Source organism: Saccoglossus kowalevskii, chromosome 9 (assembly GCF_978046115.1).
Source record: "Saccoglossus kowalevskii chromosome 9, keSacKowa6.1, whole genome shotgun sequence".
In the NCBI taxonomy this organism is placed as follows: domain Eukaryota; kingdom Metazoa; phylum Hemichordata; class Enteropneusta; family Harrimaniidae; genus Saccoglossus; species Saccoglossus kowalevskii.
The window spans coordinates 22954528-22968349 of NC_140649.1; the positions used below are offsets into that span (position 1 = coordinate 22954528).

The 13822-nt window shown below is 33.2% G+C and overlaps 1 protein-coding gene across 1 annotated transcript in view; it reads right to left on the minus strand.

The window, feature by feature from the left end:
- Window positions 1-6108: 6108 nt before the first annotated feature.
- LOC144352660 (uncharacterized) overlaps window positions 6109-13822 on the minus strand; it is a 30293-nt gene continuing 22579 nt past the window's right edge. Inside the window, exons 9-21 of the mRNA XM_085504011.1 lie at window positions 12864-13134; window positions 11851-11961; window positions 11608-11828; window positions 11198-11267; window positions 10962-11068; window positions 9733-9925; window positions 9404-9533; window positions 8790-9000; window positions 8478-8523; window positions 8108-8261; window positions 7880-7935; window positions 7678-7774; window positions 6109-6829 (exon numbers count right to left, since the gene is read on the minus strand). Coding sequence (XP_085360137.1) covers window positions 6820-6829; window positions 7678-7774; window positions 7880-7935; window positions 8108-8261; window positions 8478-8523; window positions 8790-9000; window positions 9404-9533; window positions 9733-9925; window positions 10962-11068; window positions 11198-11267; window positions 11608-11828; window positions 11851-11961; window positions 12864-13134 — 1677 coding nt within the window. The 3' untranslated portion in view covers window positions 6109-6819. The remainder of the gene's footprint in view (window positions 6830-7677; window positions 7775-7879; window positions 7936-8107; window positions 8262-8477; window positions 8524-8789; window positions 9001-9403; window positions 9534-9732; window positions 9926-10961; window positions 11069-11197; window positions 11268-11607; window positions 11829-11850; window positions 11962-12863; window positions 13135-13822) is intronic.

Genomic DNA, 13822 nt, shown 5'->3' on the forward strand with positions numbered 1-13822 from the left:
GGGGAAGGAAAGTGGCGTTGGCACGGGGGTGGACAGACTGAGGGGCGGTCGCCCCTCGAAAAAGATGTTGAGGCGTCGCCCCTCCAAAATCAAGCTGAAACCCTTCGTGTCAGCAAAATTTGTCCCTCAAAATGCAGGAAATAGCATTTCAGAAGATCTAGATATCATAACTGTTAAGGGGAGCGTGCCCCGGACCCCCTAGTAAGGTTGCGCTTTCGGCGCGAGGTCGGGTGAGCAAATCTCGCCCCCTCATGCACAATTCCATACCGCCGCCCTTGAAGGAGGCATGATGACGATGCTATGCGTAATCCAGATACATTTTCATGCGTTTTTTTTTTTGGGGGGGGCATGCCTCGCCCCCCCTCTGGATCCGCAACTGGCGTGAGCCATAATTTTAGCAGCCCTACTGGTACGACTGGAGTTAATTTCCGTATCACTGCGCCCCATCGGCGGACATACTCAGACGCACCCGGGCGAGTCTGTCGGCCAGGGCGCTATGTTACACGCTAATCATTCGCAGTTTGTATGTTTGATCAACATTTGAACGGCTCTTCAAATTGCCGTAAACGCTTAGATGTACAATGATATTGCTTACAATAACATAACACCGTAGACAGTGTTATGAATCTACACAATCTAACCTCGTAACATCTACAGATTATAACGTGATCCACTGCACTAAAGTTTTCTGACATGATTTTAAATATTATATTGTTACTACTGGGTGTCTATTCTGAAATGGATTTCCAATACTAGTATGCATAGCCGTCTAATTTACACATACATCATATATAGCACTAATGTACCCGTAGTATTGCATTTCGGTTCGTCTGATTGAAATACTACTACTCTATTCCGATTTTATTCAATTATTTTTAGGTCAATTGAGAATATATCACCTCCAACATGCGCTGCGGTCGCATTTAACTACTCTACAACAATAGTTTCACGTCTAGTATCGACCTTTTATTTGTGTTTTTTTTTGAGGGGCATTATATATTTTTATCTTTTCACTGTCTTCGATCACATATAATTATTATTTAATGTTAACATTGTTATATTTTATTTTCGATATCTTACTTGCCCACACTACTATTCATTCTGCAATTTGTAATACTTATCAATCTTGTATAATTGATAAAATAGTTTTAATAAAATAGTGAGACAATGACAAACAAAGTTTTTGTAACATCCCCGTTGTTCCTCGTGCGGTTATACACATACACGCATGTATATAAGGTACTCAATGCAAATAATGCATCTCGAATTGGAATGCATTAGTCTACTAGTCCAAGAAAATCTAACTAACCTAAATTAGGGTTACTCATAATATCCATAAAAAAGACCTGACAACAACAATTGAGCCATCACGGCCGCAGTGAGTTTACAAATGATGGTAACTCGCTTTATTCTTTATCATTAGTGAGCTTTGCTAAATATATTGTGACAGTGTAACCAACAAAGGATTGCTTCTGTCTTTTTCGATTAGTAGAAAAACAGAAATACTTCCGCCTACAGAAATACACTATCGCACAACATTATCACTCTGAGAAACTCAACTTTGAGTCAAATTGTATCTAGTGTATTAAAGCGGGGGAGTCGTCACCTGAGCATGCGTCCGATGGCCATAGCGTGTCATTGTTTACAAACAAGCGTCTACTCATGAGCCTTTGCGTTTTTAGCGTATGATGTTATCGTCGTTTGGGTGCTCAATTCCCGCGTGTGCGCAGGTGACGACCCTGCCGTTTTAAACTGTGTTCCTAATGGTGATGCAAGAGTGACGGGATGAGTATCACCATTCAATGTAATCTCTCTGGTCTCTAGGATGACCGATGTATAAACTGATTTCACCATTATTTACTGCAGTGTAAACGTATTTATTTTGCTCGTGTGAACAAATACATTTCTATTTGCACTACGTTGTTTAGTTTAGGTACAGAGTGTCACGTTAAACAAATTAAAGTCTATAATTTAAGCACCTTGTTTTGACTCACTTATGTGTGTTTTCGGAGCTATCAATATATTCGGATCGTAATGTGTCTTAAGTATTTCACATGTTAACGTTAGTGTCGCTTAAGTCTTTATCGTAGTACTTTACTTGCAAGGATTATCTTAATAAAAACAACAGTGGAATAGCTTATATGTCGTGAACACTTGTCCGGGCGATAGTCTGTCATTAAACTTTTATATTTTGGTCCGCGATTGTTTATTGCCACACTTCTCCTAAACGCAATTCCTACATTGTATTACAATATACCAAATTTTATTTTGTTCAAAGAAGATGTTAACCATGATTAGAGCCAACGGATAAATCTCTAAATAGTTTTTCTTGACTTTTACTTGGATTGAATTTATTAACACACATAAATGCACTATGAGCCACACGATCGTTGATCTTTCATGTGATCGACTAGCAATATGGGGTGCCGTTTGTAAATTAATATAAATAAATTTACAAACGGCACCCCATATAGCAATAGCCTAAACTCTGATTTCACTTTTCATAGGCAATATTAAGCTTTAAATAATAACAATATTCTGACAATAATTGCAATATTAGATACACATATAAATGATATTTTATCATTATACTTTATGAAATGTATAGTACTTAAGTACATGGATAATTTGTGATCAATCGGCCACAAATAGTACCAGTTGTTGATTTGAATTACTTGTTGCAATAAACAATGTTGCAAGACCATCAAAATGTCACGTGATTATTAGCTACAACACGCTGCTATTTACAAACAAATATAGCCAAATCATTTAGATATGCATACTGGTATATGTTGCCTATACGTTGTCCTTATCAGGTGCACTGTACATGTGATTATCATATTGATAGCCATCGTCTAGTGAAAGGATTCTGGTAGAAAATTATGATTGCATGATACTGAGTACGTAGTTTTAAATACCCAAGGTTGACATGTTTTCAACGATTCTGTAGGTAATTGGTTAACGATCGATTGCATTCGTTGTTTTGTAAATAAAGCATTGAGAACTTGGTTAAAAAACAACTAAATACACATGTACAAAACAAGATAATTGTAGGTCGTCTTTAATGGACAAACACTGAAATAATTAGATGGCCCATTCCTAATTTGCCTAATATTACATTATGTTCTTTAGATAAAAATCTATTTAAAAAACCTTTTTTGATTAAAATTCACAAATAAACTACATCTCTACCTTGATTGCTTAACTCATCCAGGAATACATTTTTGTCATCTGAAATAAATTTGTCATCTGAAGTAGTTTTAAATTACTATGAAAAGGACCCATGCGTTTTATACTTGTATATACCTGATATTTGGCTTGTGAATGATATTCACTATCCGTCATTTCGAACTGTCTATTTGGCGCAGTGAGCGTTATGTAGTACGTAGATTGCTTTACTGCAGTGCCGAGGTCATTGTTGTAATAGCGTATGATCGACACAGAACGCTTTGTGACGTAACTGCTTCCCGGGCATACAATGTTTAGCCAATCCAAAGCATATATGCCAATTTCCGATTTCCGCTTATTTCCGATTATTCAGTGTTATGAATTATGACATGTATTTATATTGAATATATCCATGTATACTCAGCCAAACATATCTAAAGAACGACTTGTGCATGTTAAATGGATCGAAGATCGTTTGAGTCAAGTTAGGAATGTTTATTTTGTCTCATAGTATCGTAGCAAGTTTGGCGGATCGTTGCGACACGTTTGATTTCATCAATCACAAATGTGTTGTCCATAGCGCAATAATATATGTTTATTTGGATCTAAGACATTTTTTTTTATTTATAATTGTCTATTTTGACTCTTTTCTTGTTTTCATGTCACATAAACCATATGCAGGTTAGGCAATACACGATTTAATGCGCTATATAATGCGTCAAATAGACCCGGTAAAATACAAAAACAGAGCTTCCCTCGAAGTCACATCCATTACTGAATGAATCTCTGCCAGTGGTTTCAGTCGTTCAATTGAGTCTGCAACGCACTCACCAATGGTAGGGGTCGACTATTGTTCAACCTCAGGTAGAATACCGGACCACCAATCAGCAATCCCATGCAACAAATATTACGCTACAAGTAAACGGTCTGGAGCTGCATGAGGTTAATTTTATGACTTCACGCCTATTTCTAATTATCTACCAAAACAAACCCACCCTGCATACACAATTTAGATTGACGGGCACTTGTAGTTCAATATGAAAATATGCATTCATAAATAGAGACAATAATGCACACTGGTCCATTCTTTCAAATGACGTCACACATAAATTATTATTAGGTAAAAAAATATGCTTGGTATGGTTACTCGTCTCAAACACTGGTTTGCCTCTGCACCAAACACCAACATTTCTATACGGTTAGTAAGGAGTGAAGACGATGAAAACATGTACTATGGACACCACAGCAAGGTCGGCAACGATCATGACTATGACATGCAATACTCTTCATATATATTAAATGTGTATTCAGATATCCAGTACCTGAATTTCCAAACGAGTGTCAAGTTAAAACATTACAGTATAGATGTCATCCAACCAAATGTAACTGGAGTTAACAGGTTGCATATTTATCACTAATTTTCGTATATTATTTCTATCTCTTGTGCACAACACGTAATTCGATATTATAAATAAAAACGTAAAAATATCCCGTGTACACGCAATTCGTTTTTTTGGAATTAAAATCAAGACACTCGTGACAAAGATCTCCCTGAGTGATTCAGAATACTAGATGGAGGAATAACCAAAGTTGAAATTTTAGATGCAACGATGGGTTGTACCCAATTGTACCTCATTCTGATTTGTTCATAACTAATAAACTTAAACATTTTTTTTCACACACATCGTTAAAAACAACGGACCAATTTATTGCGCTTCTAGGATCGTGTAGACTTCCGTGACACGTAGGCAACTACGAAGAGTACTGCGACCATTAGTTTTTTAACATGGAAGTTCACAAGCACACTGTCAAGCTGATCACATTCTGCACATGATTAGTAGCAGTGCGAGGAGTTATTAGGCCTGTATAAAACTAAAAAAAATATGGACGAGATAATCTTGAAAATCCACCAATCACAGCACCGTTACAGTAGCATTACCTTAGAGTGTTAGAGTTGGTTACGTGCTCCTTTAGAACTAAATTAGGTCTTGGTAATATTAATCAAATATAGCCAGTTATTGATGGGATGAACCAGTTATTGTGACTGTCATCAATGGAGTCAGTTAGTTATCGTCTTCAATTATGTTTTATCCGCCATCATCCACACAGTACCTTCAGGCAATTAAACATTCATTGATTTAGATTCCAAGAAAGTGGCTGCTCTCTTGACATTTGTTATTATGTTTTCCCACTAAAGGGGATGGAAAAACTGTATAACATCACAGTATATGTTACGAAGCGAATAATGTATTAACACGGGGTGAATGGAAACCACTTTCGAACTTGACCAGGAGGTGCCATCATAAAAAAAAAATCTTCAAATTCGAAGCTAATATGAATAATTACATGGCAATATGTTACAAGATACATCGTATCATAAAGCGATTTTATGATAATAACTGATAGAAATATTGGACAAAGAAAATACAGATACACACTTGCATCGAATGCAACTACAAAATTAACAATGGGTGCGTGGGTGCGATTTTAATCGGCGTGAATTATCGATTATAACTTTCAATTTTAATCTATATTATGAATCTTCATATTCATTGAAATATGATCATGCCATTTGTATTGTCATGCTAAAATGATTTTAAATAATATCAATTTGCCATGCACTATTGATAACCACATGCACTTGTATAAGCCTAATAAATTGTTTTTACATTCATTTTTACGTCATACCATAGAGGTACTCTGTTACACTGATACTACCTCCCAAGAAGGTTCAAACGTATATCTGTAAATACGTTCTACCATTACCCTCGGAATATACCTATATATTATTATAGTCAGTAGTCTATAAACGAAGTGGATAAACGAAGCTAGTAAACAATATTTCCTACTATATACAAGTGTGGATGATATTCGCTCACATTCGATCAGGTTCAAACTGCATGTATTGGATCGTAGAGTTACAATAAAGGAAGCGTAATGTACATTTAAACAATACAGTGTTTATTATGGCGATGTTACAACAAAGAAACTACAATGTAACAAGAAGGCAACTGATAAGTACACGATAGAATTCCCTTTTTATAGGGTTCAGCAGGATTCACACCTATGGATTAAAATAGGAGTGAGACACAGTGATAGGTTTTCAATATTGATACATCGGCTTAAAATCGACCTTGCAACTGATTCCTATTGCGTTTGTGCTGTCTGTTGATTATTATTAAATGGCTTATGTAAACCGAATCTGTGTTTCTTTACAAAAGAGATACATGCATTACGGTATATTTTCAGGCATGTAACAACTTTCAATTGTTGTATCTCAGCTAATATAGCATGTAATTGAACAAAATAAAAACGAATAGATAAAGCGAAACATGATCTAATAATATAACGAATACGAAAGAATAAAACTTAATCAACAACAACAAATATGAATCAATGAGGAAAAACACAAGTGGATAAGCATCCACGACAACAAGAGATTCTAGTTGCTAATGTGTAATCGTAATATGTAACGTTATATGTAATGATGAAACTTCATTGGGAGTAACTTGTTAATAAAAAAGATAATGTATATAATAATTCTGATTATATTATTCTGTTTATGCATGTTTTAAGATTCAAATTTTGCTAAGCGACTGATACTGAGACTCTGACACGCTCTGAAGGTCTTGGTAATGACCCTGTGGTTCTTTAGTTGGATCTGTAAAAAGTAAATATACATATTTAGTGAATTTCAGCATTTTTATGTACAAACTAATATTATGTTGTCACTAATATTTAGTTGAAATTCAAGACGAAAAAAGTAACTGTGGGTTGAAATATTGAATTGATGGGCAATTTACATTGATATAGACAGTATTGTAAATATGTTTATAATATGTTATTGATGTATTTTAGTATTCAAATTATGTGAATGCAGACATCTTTATGCATACATACTGTTCAGTATTGAGTAATTGGTTTCTTGTTAACTGCGATCGAAATATACATGGCGGATATTAAAATATTCAACTAGTAGCAACAAATATTAAATACATAAATTGAAGCTATATCGCCATACCGATTAGTGGGTCCCAATTGACATTCAATGCATGAAAATTTAATTCGCACATAATTGAATCATTGTATTTTACTTTATTGTATTATAATCATTTAATTTATTTTTTACTTCTGATTTCAATCGGCTTAGTGTTGGGTTTTTGTGTTTGCGTTGAATATTTTGCGATATTGCTATAACAAATAATAGAGATATCAGAAATTAAATGATATAACATGTTGTATACATGACATAATTTGGAATACCACAAGGGCTATTCTCATACTTATATAATATATATTGTTCACTTGTAAATGGCTTTCAATTTTAACATTATTTCATATGTTGTTATTTCAACTTTGGTATATATATGAGTATATTTGTCACATTGTCACCTTTAGTATAATTAAAGTTTATTTCTGAATGAGTTTGTTGAGAATGTAATCTGCACCGAACTGCAATGTATTATATGTGACAAATATATCACAAGCCATAGGTTACACTGTACTTACCGGTACTCATTCATTTTCAACTCTTCGTAATTATTTTCTTGGACGTCTCTTAGGTCTTGATAGTGATCATTCTCTTTTGTATGGATGTTTCCGTAATCTGTAATTACATTACAGTAACCAAACGTTACACATTAACGTATACGTTTCTTTATTACTTTAATATATAACCATCGTACGCATATATTTGGACAAAATACCTTACCTTTCACTTCTATTGACTCTTCCTCTGCATGAGTAAAATCATCGTGACTCTCGTTCCTAAACAGTATACAAACAATAAAAAGCATGTATATATTACCTATAGTAAAACCATCATATAATATTGGGAACGTTAAAGAAACAAATATTACTTATTTTTTCACATTATATAACATTAAATAACGTTGCTGTTCATGAACATGTATAGTTGACTGAAATGAAATACGATTACCTTTCTTTGTGTTTATTATGTGATTTCAAACGACATATTAGACATAATAACAATACGCCAATGACAATTGTAACAACTACACCTCCAGCGAAACCTCCTATAAATGTGGGTATTATATTAGCTCCTTCAGTAATTCTATTTTTCTTCTCGCCAGCTAGAAATAAGTTTTCAGTACATTAATAATATAATTCATGTTGTCAGCGTAAAGTGCTTAAGCGCAACTTGAATTGCACTCTAAGTAACGTAATGCAATAGAACATTCATTAAATTAGAATCGATAGTAGTCATGCCAACATTTGCTCCAATACGTGTAAAAATACCTGCCTACATATACCTTGCACTGTATATTTTTTTGAACAATGAATGTTACCTGTAAACGAAGTCAGCTGACTGTCATGTAACATCAACTCTTCCTTCTGCATCGCAAATAAATACAAATGTGACTAACAGAGAAATTGTCGAGTCCCAAAATAAATGGCAACAATACAATAAACAGCTGAAGACTAATTGATATATTCATATAATCACGAGGATTAGTTATGGGTAATTTGCTGCCGATTAGTTTTAAAGTCTAAGAATATGTTACTTATTTATTGATATAACTATTGCCATTATAAACTGCCACCACTGATCAGGGATTTTATGTAATGGCAATGACGATGCGATATATTAATCGTCTTACCCCTGTAGTATTCACTGCTAAACCATCATATATGATATATTGTTGTCCAGGTGTTAATGGTTTATTGATATAACCATTATATTCCATACCATCACCGACTGTTAATTCACTAGGGATTGAATTTAATGACAATGATGCTGTAATATATTGATTATCTTTTAAATCGCGCTTTCTTGTCTGCCTTTCCTCTTCAACTACAACAATATAACTCCTGTAAAGTAAACAAATTGAAGAAAGAACAAGGCGGGGGATATACAATCATGTACTTGTGAAAATGTTGGATAACAATATATTTATACAACAAACTTATTTTACGTAACTTGAAAATTTTTAATTTTATGTAAAATAACAATAGCTTTATTATATGTTTCAAGCATGTATTATTGAACCTAAGTGTCTTTACTGTCATTGCCAAGTGTGACCTATGCTGTACTGCACCGAGATTACCAAGAATATAGATTGTTTAGTAATACACTCAGATTGACACAAACTTTAATTATCCTTCACACAGGAAATTGCTAAACGGCTACGACGATGACAACACGGGTAAGCTAAAATGATATGAAGTGTACACTACTAAATATATATAATTTTAAAATATGCATGTAACTCACATCAGTTGTGTATCAGTCTTAATGTCTGTGTTTAACTTGGGTTTTCTCAAACCAATGGAAGCAGTGGTTTCTGTTAATTTTGTTTCAGTTGTCATGTGAGGCTGTTCCAGAATATCAGAAACATCAATACCTAAAAAATCAATTATTATCAATAACATATTCATATTATTATTTGAAATGGTTTATAGTTATTATTAAAACTGACGTGTTAATTAGTTACTTATTAACGTTGTAATTTGTACATACAGATAGCATTTAGTTTAGACATTTTCAAATGTCGTCATTCACATCAATTCTAACTAGAACAAGAAAAGTAATATAACACTTACCAATTTTAGTTCCAGAGATAATTGATTTAGGTTTACCAAATCCCTTTGCTGTACTTGCACTCACTGATATTTCAAACTGTGTTCCTGGTGGCAATTCTTCTAAAGTGTGTGTATCAATACTGCCCTGAATGTGTAGATTCTTAGATTCAAATACGGTAGTAGAATACACAGAGTCATATGATCTATATGTTATCTATTAAAACAATTACAAATTTAAATGTTAAAATAAAAATAAAATACATTTTAAATAAATAAATTAAAGTAAAAATATAAAGTGACTGAATAAATAAAACAATACAAATCCCAATGCAGTTTTTAGTGACTTTCAACATTAGTGCCAAATTAGTATTTACACTCATGTGACACACGTTGTACCACGTGAAACCATTCGATTTTTATGTATTTTCAGCACTAAAAAACACCATTTGGTCATTTAAATTGAACCATGAATGACATGTGATGTACAGTGTAAAGAAGATAGATCAAAGCATGTCAGAGAAATAACCATGGAACATCATTTGTTATAAAAATAAAATATCATCCACTTGAAACCCAGGAAAACAGACATACCAAGTTTTAATGATATATGTCCACGCATGATTTAAATCCGATTCAGAATGGAAGAAATGCTTGATTTCAATGAATCGTAGCACTAATGTGGCCGCCATTTAGCCATCTTGAATCATAAACAAAATGCATGTGATGTTTTCATGTTCTTTTCTCAAATAGTCTGTGTGATATTATTGACAGTTATGGTTGTGTGTGGCGTTGGATAAAAATCGGCCCAGGCAAGTTTGAGATACAGGTTCGGAAACAAGTAGAGAAGTGAAGTTATAAGTCCCTGTATTCGAACTATGTCTGAACGGAGACTAAATATAGAGCAAAACTAATGAAGAATTATTAATTGCAACTAATATGCAATCAATGTGGGTAAATTTCACACAAGGCATCAAATTTGGTAATGATTATATACTGTTACTATACTATGTAATTTTTTCTCTAGAAATCACCAAGATGTACAGCAGTATAAATATAAACTCAATTTTGAAGCCTAAACAATTGCCTGCCAATCTACAAATACTGTTCTTCATTGTATATCGAAATGGAATACAACAAGCAGCGCAGTGTGAATCGAATTGGAATCAAGCATCCACAAAGGGGAGAGCTAGCACAGAGTTGCGGGAACTCAAACTAGTGAATTTGTAAGTCTCTGTTTTCTAATTACATACTCTATATTGTAATATATCACCACTGAATATGGCCGGATCTGTCCATATGAATCTGATGCTATTTTCAGTTGCTCTGCGTACAACAATGAAGGCAGGCTGACCAGGAACTGAAAGATGAGGTATATGTGTGAATCAAAACATATAGAAACATATAATATTATGATAACTTGTTTACATTATTTACAAATAAACACACATGCACTATATAAAGGAAATATTTAAGATATTTAACATACTTGTTTCTGATGTCTTAGTATTCCGTTCATCACTGTATTTACCTTCTCCAACACTAGTAGAGGCAGATATCTGAAAAGAAATATTGTTTTATACAATAATATGTAGCTCACAGCGTGAAAGTGAATTATGTACATCTACATATACACAAGTATGATCTCTTAAACGTATACAAAAGTATGATTTATTAACCCCTTTCAGGACAACTATATTCTAATGAATAAAAGCCTGCATTGTATACAGAATCATTATATTAATATGACTTATTTTGACCACATACATACCTCTGTTAATTGAGTAAGATCATGCGCTACTCGTAAAGTAAATATGGCATTTGATATAAAATAATTTCATAAATATCTAGAAGATCAATAAAATATAAATGTTTTCAAATAATATCATATGAACTTACTATTACAGTATAATTAACTTCATAATTCAGATTATTTATATTGTATTCATGTGCATCACCACTATCTACCAAGATATCTTTCTTAGTACTCTCATCACCTGTTTTCCAATATGTAATTTTATAGGCTGTTATTATACCATTGGGTGGGTCTGGTTGTAACCATGTAACAGTAATTGTATACACTGCTGGTTGTAGTGTTACATTTCTCGGCTTAGAAGGAACTGTAATACAAATGCATACATTATGTTATGTTATAGGCTGTTATTATACCATTGGGTGGGTCTGGTTCTAACCATGTAACAGTAATTGTATACACTGCTGGTTGTAGTGTTACATTTCTCGGCTTAGAAGGAACTGTAATACAAATGCATACATTATGTTATGTTATAGGCTGTTATTATACTATTGAGTAGGTCTGGTTCTAACCATGTAACAGTAATTGTATATACTGCTGGTTACAGTGTTACATTTCTAGGCTTAGAAGGAACTGTAATACAAATACATACAGTATATTATGTTAATAATTATATATGATTGGGTATACAAATCATAAAAAATAATTGTAATATTTAACACCATACTGCAATGAAATGTGGAAGAAACTGTAGCTCATAACATTGCCTTTTGTCAACTGTCTATGTCTGAATTATCATGTCAACTTTTTGTTTCGGAATTATTATGACAGGGTTGTGAATAACACTATGAAATATTCACTTTACACCGCAAAAAATGTTCATCATTTCAGAATTTTACAACATTTGTGAGAATAAAAATCACAAAAGTCACCGACAATCAGCGAGCAGCTAGAAACCAAAGTAATTTTCACAGCTTTAAATGATTTTTACCAATTCAAAAACATTGTAGCCCCTGGATTTCGGCATTCCCGTGTTGTTTCTTTGGGAAGAAAAGATGTATAATTATAAGGATAATACTCATAATATATTATAAACTCATAATATTTGATAACCGCATATTATTCTTCAAGTCATTTATTCCAAATCTTTGTTTTTATGTATTGTACATAAATTTATTACCATTATTAACACTTTTATTTTTATTTTATTTGTTGCTGAAGGAATAATTCAATGAAAATAAAAAATACTCTTTTCTCCCATTCAGCTCATCTAAAATCAGTGAAAATACAAAACAGCCAAAATGTTTTTCAGCAAAATTGTATTCAAATGAAAATTAAGTATTTAACAGTAGATTGTAAAATGCTGTACTTGTATTTGAACAAAGAATGTAAATTAACTCACCATCCTCAGGAGTTTTAACAGTTACTGGATCACTTGGTGTACTTGTAATATTAGCATTTCTGAGTACAGCAATGATCTCATACTCTGTGTATGGTTGTAATGAGTCATCAGTAACAGTGATCACTTCTGGACCATTCACACTCCCACCAAATTGTTTTCTCTTTCCCTTATATTCATCTTGTGTACCTGCCTTCCTATACCTCACTTTAATGTATTCAATGTATCCATCAATATTGCCTTGTTTACACTTTATACCATCGCTATCAGGAACCTGAAATATGAACAATATAATTAGTTAGTTCATTAGTTAGTGTTTAATAATGTAGCACACTTTTCTGATTTGAGTAGATGGTATTCCATTCAGTTGTGGTACATGTGGATGATTCAATACCATGCAATTGAGCAGTGCATGAAATACATACTATGTGTATGAACACAATTGCCAGAGGAAAAAGGAAATGGTCACAAAGTACAAGAAAAATGTAAGATTACTAAAATAATGAAAAACAGAGAACAAGACATGAATGTCACAGTCCCTGTTATCTAATTATAAAATACTCATGTTAAAATAATACATGGAACATCAGCAAACAATTGAATTAATATGTACTCTATGTGAGTACAACTTATCATAAAGTGATTTCCCTTAAGGTAGCGAGACTATTATTTGCATACTTGTTTTCATCTTCTAATTGTGACTAAATGACTACGAATAGACCCGGGAAAGTATATATTTTTAGAATCGGCAGACTTCAAGCTTTTCACAAGTGTATTTTGCATGCCTGTATCTGCATTCTACGACGCGTTACTCAATCAAAGGTGAAAAATTACTTTTTCTGTAAAAAAAATAATTACGCATTTACGCTGGCAATAAGAAGTATTTTTTTCACTTTTCCTAGTTGTTCAATAGTCTGGTAAATTGAATGTGTCTGGTCAGTTTTATTCAAGCAACGCGTTTT